The 23055-nt window shown below is 33.5% G+C and overlaps 3 protein-coding genes across 3 annotated transcripts in view; all 3 read left to right on the top strand.

The window, feature by feature from the left end:
- Window positions 1-23055, top strand: part of LOC135130801 (cytochrome P450 4C1-like) — a 75231-nt gene that overhangs the window by 3072 nt on the left and 49104 nt on the right. The window lies entirely within an intron of this gene.
- LOC135130908 (cytochrome P450 4C1-like) lies at window positions 449-7182 on the top strand. Its single transcript, XM_064058368.1, has 11 exons — window positions 449-645; window positions 775-966; window positions 1014-1177; window positions 5343-5364; window positions 5418-5484; window positions 5533-5659; window positions 5713-5758; window positions 5820-5998; window positions 6046-6214; window positions 6266-6445; window positions 6490-7182. The coding sequence occupies exons 1-11, from the start codon at window positions 462-464 to the stop codon at window positions 6654-6656; spliced, it is 1497 nt and encodes a 498-aa protein (XP_063914438.1). The 5' UTR covers window positions 449-461; the 3' UTR covers window positions 6657-7182.
- LOC135130740 (cytochrome P450 4c21-like) lies at window positions 16970-18135 on the top strand. The gene is made up of 7 exons (XM_064058160.1): window positions 16970-16989; window positions 17037-17163; window positions 17217-17262; window positions 17336-17514; window positions 17561-17729; window positions 17781-17964; window positions 18006-18135. The coding sequence occupies exons 1-7, from the start codon at window positions 16970-16972 to the stop codon at window positions 18133-18135; spliced, it is 855 nt and encodes a 284-aa protein (XP_063914230.1).

Genomic DNA, 23055 nt, shown 5'->3' with positions numbered 1-23055 from the left:
ACAAAAGTCCGTTCTAAAAATCCGAGAAGCGCTGTCCCCTAATTGGTACTGAAAATATCGGTGAAGGTTGAACTGTTTTATATATCTCTAGTTCATGCTCTATGCGTTTTGCGTATCAATAGACCGATTGGTAGCATTCGTCCAAAAATTCTCATTAACTCACTACAAAATTTTATTCTCAAGATATTTAACCATTTCCAGACATTCTAGAGACTCTGTAGATTTTTTAAAACCATATATCTCGTCATGTATTTACGTCAGTAAGCAAGTATTCATACCCTCTGTGAAATTCCTGGAAAACTTAATTTTGCAACAGGTTTTTTTTAGCATTGCAAAATATACAACACTGGGTAATTATCTACCTGGTATGATCTAGCAAAACAAGAAATCCTTGACGTTTGAACAGAAACTGTATCCAGTTTAGTACAAGCGTACAGTTTTAAGAGCTGGTTGCCACTTAAATGAATTACTTTAAAGCTGCTCCTTTTACTATGGTAATCTGGATTTTTATTTGTGCCGTAATTTTTCTCATCATTTCGGTTCTTTGGAAGAAGCGGTGGTTGTTGTATCATGCTTGGAAAATTCCTGGACCATTCTCAGTGCCCTTAGTGGGAAGTACGTACCTGTTGTCTGCAACAAAAGATAGTAAGTAATAAAATTGAATTTTTCCGCTTTGAGAAACATGAAAATTAATTTTTTCTCACTTCTACCTAAAATCGTGCGTTCTATAAAATGCTTCTCTTATAAAACTCGAATCAAAAAAATATTTTTCAGGTTTTTTTGAAGTAGTTTATCGAAATCTGGATTCCTATAGGCCGGTTATAAAAACATGGATAGGCTCAGAGTTGTACATAACTACCACAAGACCGGCAGATGTAGAAAAAATTTTGGTAAATTGTCTAAACAAGTCACCTTTCTACGAGAATTTTAACGATGTAATGAAAGACACTCTACTGACATCAAAAGGTAACAAAAATTCATAACCGAACGTCGACAAATTGTAAAATTCGTAGTGAGTATCTGGAAAGACCATCGAAAAATGATCAATCCCTCTTTTAATTTGAAGATTTTAAGTTCTTTTCATGATATATTTGTCAAATATTCAAGGGAAATAGTGAAGTACTTGCTTGATGTAGGGGGTACCGAACAAACGGATTTCCTTTCAGTCATCTGGGAACAGGGCCGGCTCAACACGGTAAGCGAAAGATGCACCGCATCGGGGCGCCCGTGACAAGGGGCGCCGGGCGGCGGGCGCCGCCTATGCTTTTATATTAACTCTATAAAAATAAATTAATATTAGATTTGCATTGAATCACTACCAACAAAATATTATAGCAGTAACATACCACGGCGCCCATCGAAAACTTTTCAGAAAAAGCTACATGTTAACATTCCACTATGACTAGCAAAACAGATCCCAAGAAGTCAATTCCTGGCACTTTCAAACTGTAATAATTGAAAAAGAGTGCGCCTTTGGGTTGGGTGATGAGACCTTTAGATCAATGCCGACAAAAAATAACCAGATTTATGATGCATTATCTGGGTAACAATTTGACGTGACAGCGGTATGACCACAACCAAATGTTTTTCCTAACATTTGTCACGTTTGTTTTTACCATAAAAATCCATGTCGGCATACTTAAAAATTTTATTTTCCAAGTCTAGTCGGTTGGTTTTGGTTGTGGTGGTTGTTCAACAGTTTTGTTATATTTTTCACTGTTCCTGTTTGTAGCCGAATTTGGTTCTGTGTATCATTTCGTGGCTTTTTGTCATCATTAATTTTAAATTTAAATTTCGATTAACATTGAGGCAAGTCTAAATTTAAGATAACTTTGAAATCGTATCAATTTTACAATAATAAAAAATTGGTCTAAAGAGTTTAGACAGTACTTCCCTCGCTGTCGGAAACTTGACGACTGCATGCCTATTGTGTTTTTTTTTTCTCATTACATTTTTGTAGTGGGAATTTAAAAAAAAAATTGTGATGACGTCATCAACATTTTTGCAAGGACACGTATATCAGTTGGGATAGATGTAGTGTAATACTAAGAATAAAATTATTGTATTCCCAAATTTTCGGGAAAATGAATTGGGTCGTTTTGAATATTGATTTCTTATAATCAATAAAATAACGAAACAATTTACTCAGGTATACGGCGCCTTTTTTTGAACCACCTCTTAAGAAAATCTAAAAAATATGAATGGAATGATATATCACAAGTACAAACTCATCATATTTTTTGCATTTTAGATAGGATTTATTCAGCAAAATTTAAGGGTGACGTCATCAATTTTTTTAGGAGGGATGAACAAATACATTTTGAACAAAAGTTTACCATGCTTATAATAACTTTAAAATATTCCCAAGATTTCAAAGCATTCGGTTTTGTAATTCCTGATTAAATCGATAAAATAAATTCACGCCTTCATTAATTTTTTTGAGTCACCCTGCATATGCAAATCCAAAAATATGAATGGAATGATAAATCACAAGTAAAGACTCATCATATTTTGTACAATTTAGATACGATTTATTCGGCAAACTTTTGAGCTGACGTCATCAGTTTTTTGTAGAAGATAACCAAATATATTTTGACTAAAAATTTATTATGCTCTTTATAACCTTAAAACATCTGCAAGATTTCAAAGCATTTGGTTTTGTAGTTCCTGATTAAATCAATAAAATAAATTTACGCATTCATTAATTTTTTTGAGTCACCCTGTATATGCAAATCGAAAAAATATGAATGGAGTGATAGATCACAAGTACAGACTGATCATATTTTGTACATTTTAGATATGATTTATTCGGCAAATTTTCGAGCTGACGTCATCAAGTTTTTGGAGGGGATAAGCAAATATATTGTGACTAAACATTTATTATGCTCTTTATAACCTTAAAACATCTGCAAGATGTCAGAGCATTCCGTTTTATAGTTCCTGATTAAATCAATAAAATATATTTACGCATTCATTAATTTTTTTGAGTCACCCTGTATATGCAAATCGAAAAAATATGAATGGAGTGATAGATCACAAGTACAGACTGATCATATTTTGTACATTTTAGATATGATTTATTCGGCAAATTTTCGAGCTGACGTCATCAAGTTTTTGGAGGGGATAAGCAAATATATTGTGACTAAACATTTATTATGCTCTTTATAACCTTAAAACATCTGCAAGATGTCAGAGCATTCCGTTTTGTAGTTCCTGATTAAATCAATAAAATATATTTACGCATTCATTAATTTTTTTGAGTCACTCGTATATGCAAATCCAAAAAATATGAATGGAATGATAAATGACAAGTACGGACTCATCATATTTTGTAGATTTTAGATATGATTTATTCGGCAAACTTTCGAGCTGACGTCATCAAGTTTTTGGAGGGGATAAGCAAATATATTTTGACTAAACATTTATTATGCTCTTTATGACCTTAAAACATCTGCAAGATTTCAGAGCATTCGGTTTTGTAGTTCCTGATTAAATCAATAAAATATATTTACGCATTCATTAATTTTTTTGAGTCACCCTGTATATGCAAATCCAAAAAATATGAATGGAGTGATAGATCACAAGTACAGACTCATCATATTTTGTACATTTTAGATATGATTTATTCCATAAACTTTTGAGCTGACGTCATCAATTTTTTGGAGGGGATAAGCAAATATTTTTTGACTAAAAATTTATTATGCTCTTTATAGCCTTAAAACATCTGCAACATTTCAAAGCATTCTGGTTAGCAGATTAAAAATTAAATTTCAAAATGTTGTTTTATAATTTTGATTTTTTTTCCAAAAATCTGGACGTTTCGGGTGAAAAGTCGATTCAGAGTTGTAAACTACATGTGTAGGACTATGTTATTTTATACAATTGAAAACCCATTTACTATGTACAATTTTGAAGTGACGTCATCGCATTAGTGGTGGGGATGATTAGACAAATTTTGGTTAGCGTTTTACCATCTACATGATATTCTTAATATAAGTACAAAATTTCACAACAATCGGTCGAGTACTTTCGGAGATTATCTGTCTAATAAAAATCCGGGACGGCAGACGGACAGACGGACGGACAGACGGACAGACGGACAGACGGACAGACGGACAGACGGACAGACGGACAGACGGACAGACGGACAGACGGACAGACAGACGGAAATGGGAGACATATTTCTTCGTCTTCTAGGGGTCATGAAAGATCGAGAAAACGTAAAAGTAGAGAGTCGACCGACGGACTCGATTACAATACTTCCTTTGCTTACGCTCGGGAAGTAAAAATTGAAAAACTTTTGCAATATAAATATTTTTATACTTATACTATGTATAGTTTAGGAAATATCGTTGTACCCTATAAAATTTTATTGACAATAACGAGACGGACAGTAGTACAATGGTAAGAAACATTTATGGCTCACATCAGTCCCCCCGAATTTGTCGGAGAATATTTAGCAGGTAATTGTACGCACAGGGTCGGACTTCCGCTGCTTTGGAAATTTAAGGTCTGCGAATTCCCGCCACGCGACAACTTTAAGTTGTAAATATCTCTTGCTATTGTACTATTGTCCGTCTCGTCATTGTCAATAAAATTTTATAGGGTACAACGATATTTCCTAAACTATAGAAAAGTTGTTGCCCGCAGCTCCGTTTGCGTGGAATTCGCAAACTCATCATTTTTCATACATGATCGTTTTCCGGGTTGGAACCGTGTAAAGTGAGTTTTTGGGCTCAACGTTTCGCACACTTTCGTAAGTGGCATCTTCAGGAGCAGGGTTAAGAATAAGACAAAAAAGCACGGTAACTCAGTATGTCAACCATACCAGAGGCGAAATTTTTTTGAGAAATTACACGGTTCCAACCCGGAAAACGATCATGTATTGATTCCGACCGTGCAAACCTCCGAAATTATCATTTTTCATCTCGTTCACTCCTCCAGTGCCCCAGTGAACCGGTCTGACTTAAAAACTCACGCGATTTCTGCACAAAGTGTCATCCCCTATTTTGTCCCCGTAGGGGCCGAATTTCCAGAAATCTTTTCTTAATGGGTGCTTATGACAGAAAAGGAACCTACTGTCCAAATTTCATGTTTGTAGCTTCAGTAGTTTAGGCTTTGCGTTGATGAATCAGTCAGTCTGTCAGTTAAGACAAACATTTTTATATACTAAGATTGATTCATCATAATTTTATGCATGTTTGTTAATAAAAAGTACCTCTCCACAAAAATATGTGATTATAAAACTTTATTTGTTTTTTTTTACAAAAATTTTTTTAAGGGCGTTCAACAGTAAGTTGCATCGGGGCGCCTGGTCCCTTAGAGCCGGCCCTGTCTGGGAAAAAACATTTGATGTTGCTTTAGGTATTGTTTCTTGTTTCTGTTGCTTATATTTTGTGCATGTTAATTACTTGTAGTATCCTTAACAAATGTAAATCCATGTGAGCTTAAAGAACGACGACGGGCTATTTCAATCGCCGTGAGGTACTAAGTATTTTTTCTTTTTAGCATTTTTACTGATTTTGTTTATAGATTCGAAGAAATACTTATGCAGAGATTACATACATTTTGGCTTCTGACCGATTTCTCTTGGAAATTATCCAACTTACACAAGGAGCATAAAGTCGTTTGTCAAACTGCTCACGAAATTGGCGAAAACGTAGGTTTTATTAATTACGTCACTACATTTTAACTTTGATTTATGTCTTTCAGATAATAGCAGAAGAGTACAAATCATATGAATCCGAAGACAGAAATGGTATATGTATAAAGTCATAACCCATTTACTATTTTTTAAAATTTTTTGTTCTTTTTTTCAGATGACACTATTGAAAGTAAGCGATTTCTACGAAATTTGACTAAATTAAATCGAACCAATCAGATAACCCGTGAAGAAATTTTGGAAGAAACCAATTTTATGTTGATGGCGGCAAGCGAAACGGCATCAATCACAATCAACACGATTTTAACGATTTTAGGAATCTACTCAGACATCCAAGTAGATCACGCAAAAATATTAACATAGCGATAAAAATGTTGTTTTAGGAAAGAGTTTATCAGGAACTCGCCTCAGTTCTGCCAAACATCGAGAACAGTCCAACTCAGGAAGAGCTCAATCGCCTGGACTATTTAGAACGCGTTGTCAAAGAAATTTTGAGACTAGTTCCCACAATTCCTTTCATTATGCGATATGCTGACGAAGACATTAAATGCGGTAATATATTTTAGAAGGTCGATCCAAACAATACATTTTTCGTGTTTCCAGATCCTTATGTTTTCCCTGCCGGCTCTAACCTTGTCATTCCTCTGGTGCTACTACACAGAGATCCGGAGGTGTGGCCCGAGCCGGAAAAATTTGATCCAGATCGGTTTCTCCCTGATGAAGTTGGAAAAAGACATCGTTGTTCCTACATTCCTTTCAGTTTTGGTGTCCGAAACTGTATAGGTCTGTATTTGTCAGCAGTGGTATTTTTTGTAACTTTGTCTTAGGTCTAAAATTTGGAATGATGGTGGTAAAAGTAATGGTTGCGACGATTCTGAGGAACTTCAAAGTACGAACTGTCGATATGAAATCATGGAAGGACATCCAGTGGGACTATATGGTTATGCTGAAGACTAAAAATAGTCGTTTACGTTTCGAAAAAAGAAAATTTTGATCATATGCATCTTTTTATATAAAAGGATTATGTTTCTTCCATTTTCATTATTTTCATATTATTCATTATCGGTGAAAATCTGTTTTGCAATTTGCGTTTTACTTTGAGCTGAAGATTAGACTTCTGCCACATTTCCAGGTTTTCAACCACGTAGATGCTTTACAGTCGTTAAATCAGTACCAATCTAACAACAAAGCTAGCAATAATCCATGGTATTTTGCCTGAGTATTTTTTTCTAGTGGTTGAGTTGAACATCGACCGTTTTTATAAAAAATAAAAAAACTTCTATGGTTGGTGTGTGGTGGTCTAAAAGATACATAATTCCGATACAGCTCAATTAATTTCAGCGATTATTTGTCCTTATTCACTAGGTATATCAAAAATTAACTGCAGCTGATTATTCCGAGTGTTTTTTTTTTTTTTGACACAGAACAAACTCGTTTCACTGATAAGTGTCAGCTCACTTTATCGGGGAATCATCATTTTCGTTTGTAACATTTGGGTGAGGGGAAACATTTTTTCTTTCTATTTCCTCATAAGATATCACATTATGTAGAGTTGAAAATAATTATAGTGTTTGATATTTAAAAAAACTATGTAACTCTAATTTTTGACTTTTTTTGTTAGTATTTTTACGTTGATCAGTGAATTAAAATCGGCGTGGGTATAACTCAACAATTTATTTCTTAATAACTCGAATATACACAGCGATTATGTACAAACTATTTCCGGCGCAACTTCACTGGGTTTTCTCGACACCCGTTGGACTCCGTTCCATTGAATTCACCTCTCGTTGTTTGGACTACAGTCGACTAAGTTGTTCCCGAAGGTGGCCTCTATTTAAACCCGTACTAGGTAATTTAAATGATTGTTCGATAGAGGACGACGAAAAAAATGTGTAAGAATCTCACAGTAAGCATTAAGATAATTTACAACGTTGCCAGATGAGCCTAACACAACTTTGCCGTGATTTCTAGTCAATTATTATTTACAATGAATGTTTTTAATACATAGCACAAGTTCTTGAACTTACTAATTTTTATTTCAAATAATAATAGTGTTTTTACTTCCCGAGCGTAAGCAAAGGAAGTATTGTAATCGAGTCCGTCGGCCGACTCTCTATTTTTACGTTTTCTCGATCTTTCATGACCCCTAGAAGACGAAGAAATAGGTCTCCCATTTCCGTCTGTCTGTCCGTCTGTCCGTCTGTCCGTCCGTCTGTCTGTCCGTCTGCCGTCCCGGATTTTTATTAGACAGATAATCTCCGAAAGTACTCGACCGATTGTTGTAAAATTTTGTACTTATATTAAGAATATCATGTAGATGGTAAAACGCTAACCAAAATTTGTCTAATCATCCCCACCACTAATGCGATGACGTCACTTCAAAATTGTACATAGTAAATGGGTTTTCAATTGTATAAAATAACATAGTCCTACACATGTAGTTTACAACTCTGAATCGACTTTTCACCCGAAACGTCCAGATTTTTGGAAAAAAAATCAAAATTATAAAACAACATTTTGAAATTTAATTTTTAATCTTTAGTCAAAAAATATTTGCTTATCCCCTCCAAAAACTTGATGACGTCAGCTCGAAAGTTTGCCGAATAAATCATATCTAAAATGTACAAAATATGATCAGTCTGTACTTGTGATCTATCACTCCATTCATATTTTTTGGATTTGCATATACAGAGTGACTCAAAAAAATTAATGAATGCGTAAATATATTTTATTGATTTAATCAGGAACTACAAAACGGAATGCTCTGACATCTTGCACATGTTTTAAGGTTATAAAGAGCATAATAAATGTTTAGTCAAAATATATTTGCTTATCCCCTCCAAAAACTTGATGACGTCAGCTCGAAAGTTTGCCGAATAAATTATATCTAAAATGTACAAAATATGATCAGTCTGTACTTGTGATCTATCACTCCATTCATATTTTTTGGATTTGCATATACAGGGTGATTCAAGAAAATAAATGAAAGCGTAAATTTATTTTACTGATTTACTCAGGAACTACAAAACCGAATGCTTCGAAATCTTGAAGATATTTTAAAATTATCATAAGCATGGTAATTTTTTGATCAAAACGTATTTGGTCGTCCCCCCTAAAAAATTTATGACGTCACCACAAAATTTTGCTGAATAAATCCTATCTAAAATGTACAAAATATGATGAGTCTCTTCTTGTGATTTATCATTCCATTCAAATTGTTTCGATTTGCATATACAGGGTAACTCAAAAAAATTAATGAATGCGTAAATTTATTTTATTGATTTAATCAGGAAATACAAAACCGAATGCTTTGAAATCTTGCAGATGTTTTAAGGTTATAAAGAGCATAATAAATTTTTAGTCAAAATATATTTGGTTATCTTCTACAAAAAACTGATGACGTCAGCTCAAAAGTTTGCCGAATAAATCGTATCTAAAATGTACAAAATATGATGAATCTGTACTTGTGATTTATCATTCCATTCTAATTTTTTAGATTTTCTTAAGAGGTGGTTCAAAAAAATTAATGAAGTCAATTTATTTTATTGATTAAATTAAAGGCAACACTTATTATTAGTATTGCACCCCAACCAACCCAATTTGGTAGACACAAAATTTGTTAAAGGAAAAACTCGGTTGAAACATAAGGGTAGCACGCTTATTTACATCGACTTTAACATTATAGACCTGCATTTGTTTTATGCGCTCACTTGGTTCCGCGAATGTGAAATAGACATGTTTATAATCAACCAATTGTGAATTTCACCGTCAAGAATTAAAATAAAACCCAATGTTTTATATAATAAGCGGAAGTCGAAGCAATAAAACCGATGGTCGTTTTGTTTACAGTTTCTCTGTTTGACTCTCACGTATGCTGTTACGCTTGTCATCTCAAATTAAGAATGTTTATACATAAACGATTTTCAGTTGCCCTTCATATTACTAGACAGCGGATTTTTGTCGGGCTACGTCACGATTATAGGTGGGGACGCGCTGGATCGCCGGGACTCAGTAGCGGGTGATAGATAATCACTGAATTTAATCAGTACTGATTCCATAAATATAATTAACGATTTATTAATCAAACGGCTAAGTAAATGAGAACGGGAATTAACAGTAGAGTGCAACGAAACAGCGTTATTCTAATCTCAAATAAGCGAAGTGCATTCCGCAACCGCAATGAATTCGTATCCCGTACGAGCCGTACCGAGTTTGGCCTTGCCTAGCCCGACAGAAATCCGCTCTCTAGATATTACACACCGGCGCCGTATATGTGAGTAAATTGTTTCGTTATTTTATTGATTATAACAAATCAATATTCAAAACGACCCAATTCATTTTCCCGAAAATTTGGGAATACAATAATTTTATTCTTAGTATTAAACTACATCTATCCCAACTGATATACGTGTCCTTGCAAAAATGTTGATGACGTCATCACATTTTTTTTTTAATTCCCACTACAAAAATGTAATGAGAAAAAAAAACACAATAGGCATGCAGTCGTCAAGTTTCCGACAGCGAGGGAAGTACTGTCTAAACTCTTTAGACCAATTTTTTATATAAAAGAACTATTTTTAATTGTCTTATAATAAAGACACGCGAAGTGGTTGTCATCAATAATTTCCTATAAGGTCTGGGCGCTAATTTTATTACTTTAAAAAATTATTTCTAAAACTCCGAGAGGTGAGTTATTGAAAACATACACACATCCATACATACCTACATAGGACTTTATTCATGTTAAAATAATACATGATTAGGCAGAGTCTAGCCATAGGCTATTCCACTCAACCTTACAAAATAAATATTCAATGCAAAAACAATAAAATAATAAAATTAACTTAGAGATGCAATAGTTATAAAGAAAATAATAATATAAATAAGTATATAGTAACCACAACAAAAATATATAATTCACACAATAATTTAACAGTAAATATTAAGAATTTGGATACCGAATATATATCTACAAGTATAAGCGTCTCAGATAACTAAATTTATGACGATTCCGAGTGCAACAGAATGTTTTTTATTTTTTTCCGAAAGCTGTTCACAGAAGTACAGTACAGCAATTCAGAATTAAACTTATTATAAGACTTAATAATGTTAAATGACAATGATTTACAAAAAATAGAGGTAAAAAATCTTAGCATTGACAACTGCTGAAGTTTCCTTAGTGGTATATTAGTATCTAAAATACTTTGTCTTGAGCGAAACTTCCTACGCAAGTACGGAGGTGATGGAGTTTTAAACAACCGACATACAAAAACTGCTAAATGATATTGAAATACTACGTCCAGCTTCATCCACCCAAGTTCACGAATTTTGGGTGACACATGGTCATATTTCCTCAACCCAAAAATAAAGCGGCAGCAGTGATTTTGAATTTTTTGTAGACGATTTTTGTCAACACAATCAAGAAATGGATAGTATATTATAAAACAGTAGTTAATATGAGATAATACTAACGCTTCACACAATTTTTTCCTGAGTTTGAAGTTCAGAATTAAAACATTGGAATAAAGCATTTTTAGGGCCAAATAACATTTTTTATGACGTTCGAAACATGAGATTTAAATTTGAAATCATCATCAATAAAGAGACCTAAGTTCTTCACAGATTGCAAAACAGGCAGCTTCTTATTTCCAATATTAATATCTATATTATTAGCAATAGCCATTCGGAGTTTTTTAGGAGCAAATTAGTTTGCATTTATCGGCATTAAGTTTTAAATTGATTGAAGACGCAGCTTTAACAATACTCACAAGATATTTATTTATATCATTACACGCATCCTCAACTAGGGAAGGCTGAAAATGAAGCAAAAGTTGCGTATCGTCAGCAAACGCTCTTTTTTTACTTGATGAAGGCATGCTTAGCAATTGGGCAGTATATATAATAAATAAGATGGGTCCTAACATCGATCCCTGAGGGACACCCGATGTAATTAAGGCTAATTCAGATTTTCCTGATTCAATCACAACTTGTTGATAACGACTGGAGAGATATGATCTAAAAAAATTAGTCGTAGTTAAATCAAAACCATAGTACTGCAATTTAGCACATAGTAGATCGTGATCCAGCATATCAAAAGCCTTAGAGAAGTCTAGAAGCTACAGCTGCATAGCTTTTATCAATGGAGTTTATACAGTCATCCATTGTGACTGCTAAAATAGAAGTTGTACTGACGCCTGTACGAAAACCAGATTGATCTTCTGTTAGAATGCCCTCAGCAGAGATGTAATTATAAATCTGTTTATAAATAACTTTCTCAAGGATTTTTGATAACGCTGGAAGGATACTTATAGGCCGTAAATCAGATAACGATTTGACAACAGTTGATTTGGGAACAGGACGGACAAGGGCCATTTTCCAACTTTGTGGAAAAAAACCAGTCTCTAAACAGCAATTGATAATGTGAACCATATATTTACATATAACAGAGAAGCATAATTTGATCATCTCAAGGGTAATTCCTTCATATCCTGACGCATTTGATTTTAGAGCAGAAATTATGTCTAAAACCTCATCTTCCGTAGTGAACGAAAATTTGAAATTACTTCCATCCCGGTATTTTTTATTTCGAATTTCGTTAGTTGCATCTTTACAGTTATGTGGCGGAGTAAAAACTGAAGAAAAATAATTATTGATTTCACTGGGGCTAAATGTACATGTATCCGAAAATTTGTTAGTATGCTGGACATTAAGACGTTTGAGGGATGCCCACAAACCTTTTTTATTCATAGACTGAGCCTGAAAAGTGAGAATAGCTCTTTTTTCTCGTCTAATTGCTGCTAATGTGAGATTTCTTAATTTTTTATAGTAAGTCCAGTCGTCCACTGTTCGAGATTTTTTATATGAACTTAAAGCATTGTTGCGTAGTCTAATGAGTTCCTTGATTGAAGGCGTTAACCAACGCGCATAAGGTTTCGTAACAACTGCTGTTTTTACAGGTGCATGCAAGTTATATAATTCAGCGATGCATTCATTGAGATATTGGACCTTGTCATCAAAACTGATTAAATAAAAAATGTTGTCAAACGGCGCTGAATGGAGATCAAGTAAGAACTGATCATAAATGAAATGTTTAAAATCACGGTATGTAACAATTTTAGGCGAAATATTCGGGACATCAATTTTTAATGTGCAGTATTACCTGTGGTCCGAAATTAGATCGGCATTAATTACACCACTTTCATATATAAAATCAGTACTATTAACAAATATGGGATCAATTAAAGTAGCAGATGTTGCAGTAGATCTTGTACTTTCAGTAATAATTTGTCTAAAATCATATGTGGTAAAACATTCTTGTAACGTGTTGTCAAAATGAAAATCGAAATTCAGGTTGCCAGTAATGATAATATTTTCATACTGAGGTGTCACATAGGACAGAAAATTGTCAAAGAACTCAGTGGTATCTCCTAACTTACATTTAGTTTTATAAAAAATACCTATAAGAAAACTTAATTTTTGAAGCTGAAGCTCAATACATAAAAGTTCAATGCCACTTATACATCGGTAAAGGTCGAACTGTTCTACAGTTTTGCTACGTCTTGCGTACTCAAGATCGCAGTGGTTTTCTATCCAGAACTGCAAGAAAACCCAGGTTCCTACATCTAATTAGCAGCTGGTCGTCCTCAAAACCCGATCGGCAGCATTGTGACATGTCCTGGAAGCCCGTCAAGCTAGGAATGCACTCGCGTTGTCTCACTCAGTAATTACTGAACGACTCAATTTGAATTATTTTATCCAAATGACGATTATTCTAGACCAATTTAAACAGGATAAATGCACAAACTGCACAAAATATTTTTGTGTGATGATAAGATTTACCATCAAAACAGCTGGCGCTTTTGAAGAGAATATTTTAATGAACCATTTAGATAACTACAAATAACAAAACTTAACAATTGTTGATGAATGAAGTAATGAAATATTGTACGAATCTGGAGAGGTATTGCACTATTTTCAAGAATTGCTCAAAAAGACTGGTCTCAGCAGCTGTACAGTAAGTAAATTGATCTCCTACGTGTGTTGATGAGCATTTGAGTTGAAATCTGAAGACAATATTGCTGGATTGCTTATTTCAGCGCGTCTCTGTTTGCATAGCTGGTATTGTTCGAATACAGGTGGTCGTGAAGAAATCTCCAAAGAAAAAATTCCCAGGGGTTTAGATCCGACGAATCCACAGGCCCAACTTTCCATTCCAACATTGAGGGGAAAATACTGTTGTATGTTGGAGATTTGGTCCTGGATATAAAAGACCTGCTGCAGATGCCACACCCTTCGAGTCCCAGGAAGTATTTGCTAAGCTTGGATAATGTCCTACTTCTGAGCATTCAATCTAGATTCGATGAAAAATGGTGCAACGACATGATGTCCTAGACGCCCCAGTCACACACTAACAATTGCACGCCACTGATAACGATGGTCATGGACCACGTGAGGTTTGTATACCTATTGCTCAAATTTGATCGTCCTGACGATTATAACTTCCTTAAGACCAAATGAACATTCGTCAGTAAACCAAATTCTCCATCAGCCTAGATTTTCTCTAGCGTCCCTTCGTTAAACTCCATATGTAAGAAGTAATCCTCAGGCTTAAATTTTCTGTCATGATGCTTTTTGAAACTCTTCTATCCCATCTGTTTAAGACCCCTAGAAAACGTCATGCCCCCCTGATTTTATTTACTTTTTATCACCTTTGAAAATAAATGTAAGTTTGTTTTGTGAAATATTTTTATTTTTGTTGTTGTTAACATAATAAACAAATAAAACAGTAATACAAAAGTTTCTGAATCCCAAAACACATTCGTAATAGAGAAAAATATTTTAAAATGTTGATGAGTCAATGTTCTACATTTTTCTCTCAAAAATTTCTTGTAACGAACATGCTTCCAGGCGACAAAAATTCCATCCCTGCTTAACGAATGTAAAATCAATTGACTTCCAATCTTTAGTGATTCGAAAAAAAAGTGTGAAATTTACACAAATTACCTACTAATTAAATTAACCGTTGAAGAACAAGCCGGCCCTCGCTTTTTCTTCTAATCGCAGTAGAACATAGAATACCTAATAAAATATTTTGTATATTTTCATCTCGGGCTTTTTGGAGTGTAGTTCGAGATGGCTGGTTTGCCGATGTCACGCACTATGACGAATGAATGGATCAATTTGTGCATTTATTCCGTTTAATTTGTCCTACAATAATCATCACACTGGATAAAATAATTCTGTTTGAGTTGTTCGTTGATTTCTGAGAATAATTTCTAATTTCTCTTTGACATTTGGATTTTGCATGGTTAATCCAAAGACGCGATCGCCGAAACCTTTTTACAGTGAATGAGCGCGATGCAACGATTTGAAAAAAATTAAACAAACGAATTAGGAAGGATACAATACGCGAACTCCTTCAATACATATATCAAGGAATCAAATTTATTACGGCTAGTAAGAGTAAAGTGCTAAAAACTCAAATAATCATTCAGATCTTATGTAATATGTAGTTATTTTGGATACAAGGCCGGAGAGGATGCACTTAGTTAATTAATGCATCGGTAATTTTGTAATTATCATAATAGATAGATGTTAGAATATAAATGCGAACATGGTTGTTATCCTTCTGTCCTTCTGGCTTATGCAATTAATTTTTTATCGTTTGCGTCAATAAAAATGCGATATACAATAAAAAATTCACTATAGTTTTTATTTATTTTAATAATTCGTATCGCTAATTAAGTAATTCTAGTTTTAATACTACGAAAATTATTATTAAATGGCGTTTTTGGTTTTAACTGTAACGGAATTCGCTGCAGATTACTGGATATGAACAAATTAGCCTTTGATGGGGCAGTGAAAATAGCCCATGCAATGGAAATGTGAGGAAAGAATGTAAATTAATGAATGTATAACAAGTACGTCAAATATAGAGTTGCTGGACACCAGATGGAAAGAAATAAACTCCATCAAAAACCTGTAAAATTACCACCATTTCTTAGTTTGTAGAATTTGCAAATTTTATTTAAAAATAAATGTTGTCTTTTAATTTTTGGTTATTTAAAGTGAACTTGTCACGTCCATCACAAAAAGTGTCACGTCTGTCCTCATCAATATTTGTATAGATCCAAATTTATTGTTTAAATGATGGGTATGACCCTTCAAATCTCAGAATTTTGTAACCAAAAATGATAAGTCAAATTGATTCTGCAGGTAGGTACAGAAAGTATCCCCTACACTGTATTATTGAAAATATGTACATTGCACATTTTTAATGGCAATATGCATTTTTTTTTTTTGGTACATGAATGCAGTAAACATTTTGCATAGACTCTAATTAATAACCATTCAGATGTTGCGCAAAAAATTCTAATGACGCAAGTAAACGTCCCCACAGTAATTAGTTTTTTCATTTAGTAAAAACTCAAGAAGTTAAACTGGACACAGTTTGGTAGGTCGTCAAGAGTATCATATTAAAAGGACATTGCTTAAAAATTGTCGTGTCTTTATTACTTTTGCTATGCTAATCTGGATTTTTACTTGTTCTGTAATTTTTATCATCATTTCGGTTCTTTGGAAGGAGCGATGGTTGTTGTATCACGCTTGGACAATTCCTGGACCATTCTCAGTACCCTTTGTGGGAAGTGCGTTCCTGTTATCGGTAACAAAAGATAGTAAGTAATAAAATTTATTTTTTTTTCTCATTTTAAATACTATCGAAATGTAACACACATTTATTTATCAGATTTTTTCGACCTGGTTTGTGGAAAGTTGGATTCCTGCAGACCAGTTACCAAATTCTGGATAGGTTCCCAGTTGTACATAGCGACCATGCGACCAACAGATACAGAAAAAATATTGACAAACTGTCTAAACAAGTCACCTTTCTATGAAAATTTCAATGACATAATGAAAGATACCCTGCTGACCTCAAAAGGTACTAAAATTTCCTTAACGCACAGTCATAAATTGTAAAATTCGCAGTTAGTATCTGGAAAGAACATCGAAAAATGATCAATCCCTCTTTTAATTCGAAGATCTTGAATTCGTATCATGATATCTTTGTCAGTTATTCGCGAGAAATGGTGAAGTTTTTAGATGACAAAGAAGGCGCCGAACAAACGGATGTCCTTCCAGTCGTTTGGGAAAAAACACTTGGTGCAGCTTTAGGTAAACAAATTTGGCGACTTTGCTAAGATTTAAACAAATTTATGCGTAAATGTAAATGATGTGTTTTTTATTGTTTTCGTTTTAACAGAAACTTTAACCAACGTAAAACCGCATGTGATAAAGGAACGACAACGTATGATTACAATCACTGTGAAGTAAGTCTTTGTTTCAGTTTAACAGTTTTTATCAATTTTGATTTCAGGTTCGAAGAAATACTTATACAGAGATTTCATACGTTTTGGTTGCTCATAGATTTCTTTTGGAAATTATCCGACTTACACAAGGAGCATAAAGTGCTTTGTCAAACTGCTCACGAAATTGCCGAAAACGTAGGTTTTATTAATTACGTCACAAAATTTTAACTTTTATTTTTGTCTTTCAGATAATAGCAGAAGAGTACAAATCATATGAATCCGAAGACAGAAATGGTATGTGTATGAAGTCATAAGTCATTTACTATTTATTTATTTTTTAACGATTGCTAACAGTTTTTTTGTTCAGATGACACTATTGAAAGTAAGCGATTTCTACCAAATTTGACTAAATTAAATCGAAGCAAGCAGATCACCCGTGAAGAAATTTTAGAAGAAACAAGTTTTATGCTTATGGCGGCAAGCGAGACGGCAGCAATCACAATCAACACGGTTTTAACTATTTTAGGAATCTACACAGACATCCAAGTAAATCACGAAAAATTTTTAATATAACAATAAAGATGTCTTTTAGGAAAGAGTTTATCAGGAACTTGTCTCAGTTCTGCCAAACATTGAAAGCAGTCCAACTCAGGAAGAGTTGAATCGTCTGGACTATTTAGAACGCGTTGTTAAAGAAACTTTAAGACTAGTTCCCACAATTCCTTTCATTCTGCGGTATGCTGACGAAGACATTAAATGCGGTAATATATTTTAGAACGTGGATCCAAAGAATACATTTTTCGTGTTTCCAGATCCTTACGTTTTCCCTGCCGGTTCTAATCTTTTCGTACCTCTAGTGCTACTACACAGAGATCCGGAGATATGGCCCGAGCCGGAAAAATTTGATCCAGATCGGTTTCTTCCTGATGAAGTTGCAAAAAAACATCGTTGTTCGTACATTCCTTTCAGTTTTGGTGCCAGAAACTGTATAGGTCTGTATTTGTCAATAGTAGTATTTCTTTGTATTTTTGTCTTAGGTCTAAGGTTTGGAATGATGGTGGTAAAAGTAATGGTTGCGACGATTCTGAGAAACTACAAAGTACTAACTGTTGGTATGAAATCATGGAAGGACATCCAGTGGGATTATATGGTTATGCTGAAGGCTAAAAATAGTCGTTTACGTTTCGAAAAGAGAAAATTTTGATAACATGTATCTTCCCAAATGTAAAGATTAATCAATGTATCGGTAGTTTTCTAACTATTTTTTTAGATGTATTGTTACGTTGCTCGGGCGAATAAAATTGGCGTGGGTAAAACTCAACAATTTATTCTTAATAACTCGAATTACACGACTAACTATTAGGTACAGCGATTATGTACAAAAATTTCACTGGACGCTCTTGATTCAACTAGCTGAACAATCCGTCCCGACGGTCGCCTCTATTTAAACCCAAACTTCTGCAATCGAGGTCTTTCTCGAATCCATCGCGACTGCCGCTTCGAGATTTCCGGTAACCGGTTCCAGACTTGTCTTCATGCGCCCGCCCTCATCGACACACATACTACATATATGTGTAGCAGTGAAATGAGTTGGAGGTTCTCGTGGCTGTATTGCTGTTTTTACTGAGATCCTTTAGTAGTGAATTGCTGAAATTTGGCATACTCTAGTGCAAGCTTGTCACTGTGTAAGTTTCGATCATATATAGAATCTGTTTATCAAAGATTTCCAAATTGCGACTATATAATTGCCGGTGATTTCAATCTTCCCTTTCTTATTTGGGACAGGAATAAAATTACTAATCATTTGGTTGGTTCTTCTAAGGATTGCTATGACGTCTTAATTTCTACTTATTCTTTTTTAAGTCTGGATCAGGTTAACACTATCCCTAATAATCGTAACGTTTTCCTTGATCTTATATTTTCAAATATTACTAACTTACAAGTAAACGCCGCCGTTGATACAATCATTGATAACAGTGTCCATCACATTTCGTATTCGTGGTCTCTTCCTAATTTTTGTGTTTCCGTTCTGTCTTCTGAAATTGAAATATTTGACTTCGCTAATGGGAATTATCATCTGCTTAATGATTATCTGGCTTCTGTGGATTGGGAAAGTTGTTTTGTTGGTCTGGATGTGGATGATAAAGTTTCAGTTTTTTATGGTATTCTTTTCGATGGCATTTATTCCAATAAAAACTGTTGAACTGAATAGTTCATCATATCCTAGATGGTTCAATACTGAATTAAAAAATTTGATTCGTAAAAAAAGCAGCTCATTCAGTTTTTCGTAAATCGGGCACGATTGAGGATTACCTTTATTTTAGATCGTTGAGGGATCACTGCAAAGAACTTAATACAGATCTCTATAAGTCATATTTGACTACAGTTAACAATAGTTTGTCGAGTAACCCTCAATACTTTTGGAAATTCTTTAAGGATAAAAATAAATGCGATGGTATTCCAGAGGAAATGGTTTTTAATGAAGAACGTGCAAAAGGTGGAAATGCAATTTCCAACTTATTTGCTCAGTTTTTTTCTTCTGTATATGAAAAGAACAATAGGAATTTCCACCTTAATTTTGTTCCGGATATGGAAGTAAATGATTATGGTTTAAAAGTGTCTATTGCTGAGGTGTTTGAGCATATTTCCCAAATAAAATCCTCCTCCAATTATGGTCCAGATGGGATTCCAAGCATTCTCTTAAAAAACTGTGTCTTCATAGTTTCTCTTCCATTGATTTTGCTATTTCAATCGTCTCTAAATGAATGTAAATTTCCTAAAGTTTGGAAAAACAGTTATATTATCTCTATCTTTAAAACTGGTGAACGGAATAGAACTGATAATTATAGAGGAGTGTGTAACCAATCTGTTTTTGCAAAGATTTTTGACTTCATAGTGTCTAAACAATTGCAGTGGCATAATTTCTGAAAAACAACATGGTTTCGTTAAAAATAGATCAACTCTGTCGAACTTAATTGAATACTATTCCTTTCTTAATGATGCTTTTGCCAATAAACTTCAAGTTGATGCTGCATATACCGATTTCTCTAAAGCCTTCGATAAAGTAAATCATAAGTTGCTACTTTTTAAGTTATCCAAATACGGTTTTAATAACAACACTATAAAGTGGTTAGCGTCATTCTTAAGTGATAGGCAGCAACAGGTGGGAATTGGGAACTACTTATCTACTCCCTTTTCTGTAACATCGGGGGTCCCACAAGGTTCACACTGTGGTCCTATTTTGTTCTTGTTATTTATTAATGACATAACATCTTGCTTTCACAATTCGAATTTTCTATTATATGCTGACGATTTGAAGCTATTAATAGATTAGATGCATGGTCTTTGAGCAATTTACTACCTCTAAATCTCAAAAAGTGTTATGCCCCAGTAAACACAGTTGTGATGTTGACGTGACAGGTACGTACTCACAAAAGAACAATAAGTACATCGCATGATTATGTCTTAACGATATACCTGGAACGTAAGCTATATAACATCACAATGGAGTACTCATGCTATGTAACAAACACGTAATGTTGACTACATTTACTAGATATCTCATTATTATGTCGCAGCGATATAGCTTGCATATAAACATTTAAACACCACACTGTGGTACTCTTGTTATGTAACTAACACCTAATGTTAACTGCATTTACTAGATATCTCATTATTGTGTAGCAGCGATATAGTTGGCACGTAAGCCTTGTAACATCACAATGGAGTATGTAACCAATAAGTAATGTTAACTGTCGTTACTAGATATCTGATTAATATATACATATACATTCTTCGGAATGTTTTATTTTTATTAGTTAATTATGCAAAGTGTTTTTCAGTTGATTTTACAAAATGGCATGTTAAATCGAAAATTAACGTTTCTGACAGGGCAACAGCAAAAAATATTTAAAAACATACATATCGAGTATTATATAGCTCTATTTTATATTTATTATTTATGTTTGTGTTGCAAGTAAATAGCATATTCATAAACAAAAGATGCTGAGTCTTAAAAAAAGAAATTTCTTCCCTGTCTTAAATCTTGCACAAGCGAGATGACGCCAATAGTGAGTTGCTCTTAATTTTTTTTTTCATATTATATTTCCTGTAATTATATTTATTTATAATTTTATTTTTATATGTCCATAACAACCTGCGCTTTATAAAACAGAACAAGAGACTTAATGCACATAGTTTATGATCAGAATTAAAAAATGTCCCATCTAACAGGTAATACGAATTAAGACTAGTAATGAGACATTATTTTTTAACCTCTGCCTATACGTCACTGCCAAAAAGGAACAATTATACATATACAGAATTTTGAAATGAGCTCGAAAAATAAAATGATATATTTCCTTATTTTATTAATTCTAATGCAAAATATGTTGATCGGCAACAAAAGAAACAAAAAGAAAAAAATCGAAATTAAAAAATTAATCTATTTCAAGGTTAGCGATATCGTTCTTAAATAAAAATGAATTAAATAATTTCTTCACTTTGATCGTAAGGAAAACAAATAATAATTTGAATACGAAACAATAATTGATCATCGAGTTTTGTGTATTGACTTTCGCACTCAGTTATAGGTATATCTGTTTAACATTAAATTTTCAAAAGTTTAGATTTTTCCAATGTAATCTTGGGCTCTAAAATAAACTGGTAATGTATAATGTATAATTATAATTGACTATTTTCGTGGTTGATCTTTAAATTATTATTTATTCAAAAAATTCACTTAATTTCATATCCAATATGTAACTAACTGAAAACTGATAATAAAGCAGCAGATATGACGAAATAGTGTAGACTTTTTTTAATGTCGGTAATAGAGTGTATGTATAACAAGAAGAGAGCGGAAAATATGCAGCAAAATTTTGGGAAATATGATCATATGACATGCATCAAATTTATGCAAATATGCAATAACTTTCTTAATATATGCAGAGATATGCAGTTGCATATGCTCCAAAAATAAAAAAAAGCGTAATAACCGAACAAAATTTATTTACAAATTGCAAAAACACCTTACCTTTTATTACAAAAAATACATAAATCACATTGCAAAGTGTTTAATTAGATCTCACTGACAAATAAATGACATTTTTTAAGATAATATTCTTATACAAAAATAAATATAGGTAAACAGAACGAATTAAAAAATAGTAGTAATCGACTATTTAATTACTATTTTGGTAACAATTTATTTTTAAATATTTTTCGAAATATTCTAACAAAAATTTTTCCGGTGATTCTAAAGTATGTATTTGTAAATAGAAAAACTGCGTACTGCGTCCACAGATGTAAAAATACTTATCGGATTGGAGCAAGCACAACAAAACACAGTTCTTTCTTGAAGAATAAGTTCAGGAAAAGGTTTAATGCATAAATTAATTTGAGTTATCTACATATTGACACACATCTCTATCGCTTTAAACACTTAAATGCAAACTCACGATGAAAAATAATAGGATAACGTCCCTTCGACCACCATAAAACATACCATTAATACACTTAAGTAACGAACAATAGTTATTTATTATACAAGCGGTTAAAGTGAATGTTTAATGAGCGGTCAGTTTAAGGCGAGAGCGGCGTATGCCGCGAGCGCCTTAAGACCGCGAGTTACACATTCATTTTAACCGCGAGTGTAATACAAACTTTTATTTAATTTTGACAACCCCAAGTCCCAAATTGTGAAAAAATTGGTGATTCAAAGTTCACATTCGAGAAACGTCAGAACTGACAGCGACCAAATAAAAATTTTATATGCTTAGAATTTAGGTTACAATATCAGGTGTGTGTGTGTAGTATGTGACTCTGGCGACGGTGTTTGTTTATTTTAAACAAACTAAAATTATCGAAAAATTGCAAAATCATGCAAGATTCCAACGACAAAACTTGCTCCCAGAAAAGAGGAAATCAGAAAGTGTATCAAAAGTTCCTTAAATGAAAAGAGCAGCAAGGCACTGGAGAAATTACAGAAATGGTAACTATGGTTTTAAAACAGCAAAATAAAAATTTTATTTCGCTAGCGGTTTAAAAATTTTATGGCGCTATCGGATAAACCAAAGCTTTAGTGGC

The sequence above is a fragment of the Zophobas morio genome, unplaced genomic scaffold, assembly GCF_036711695.1.
Source record: "Zophobas morio isolate AGI-343-1 ecotype UQ-CSIRO unplaced genomic scaffold, CSIRO_AGI_Zmor_V1 ptg000018l, whole genome shotgun sequence".
NCBI lineage: Eukaryota > Metazoa > Arthropoda > Insecta > Coleoptera > Tenebrionidae > Zophobas > Zophobas morio.
This window is presented reverse-complemented; position numbering and strand designations above follow the sequence as displayed.

Coding starts and splice junctions, on each gene's coding strand:
- LOC135130740 (XM_064058160.1), top strand. CDS start 16,970: ATGATTACAATCACTGTGAA. Junction 17,263..17,335: donor TGAATCCGAAGACAGAAATG/GTATGTGTATGA, acceptor TTTTTTGTTCAG/ATGACACTATTGAAAGTAAG. Junction 17,730..17,780: donor TGACGAAGACATTAAATGCG/GTAATATATTTT, acceptor TCGTGTTTCCAG/ATCCTTACGTTTTCCCTGCC.
- LOC135130908 (XM_064058368.1), top strand. CDS start 462: ATGAATTACTTTAAAGCTGCTCCTTTTACTATGGTAATCTGGATTTTT. Junction 5,365..5,417: donor AACATTTGATGTTGCTTTAG/GTATTGTTTCTT, acceptor AATTACTTGTAG/TATCCTTAACAAATGTAAAT. Junction 6,215..6,265: donor TGACGAAGACATTAAATGCG/GTAATATATTTT, acceptor TCGTGTTTCCAG/ATCCTTATGTTTTCCCTGCC.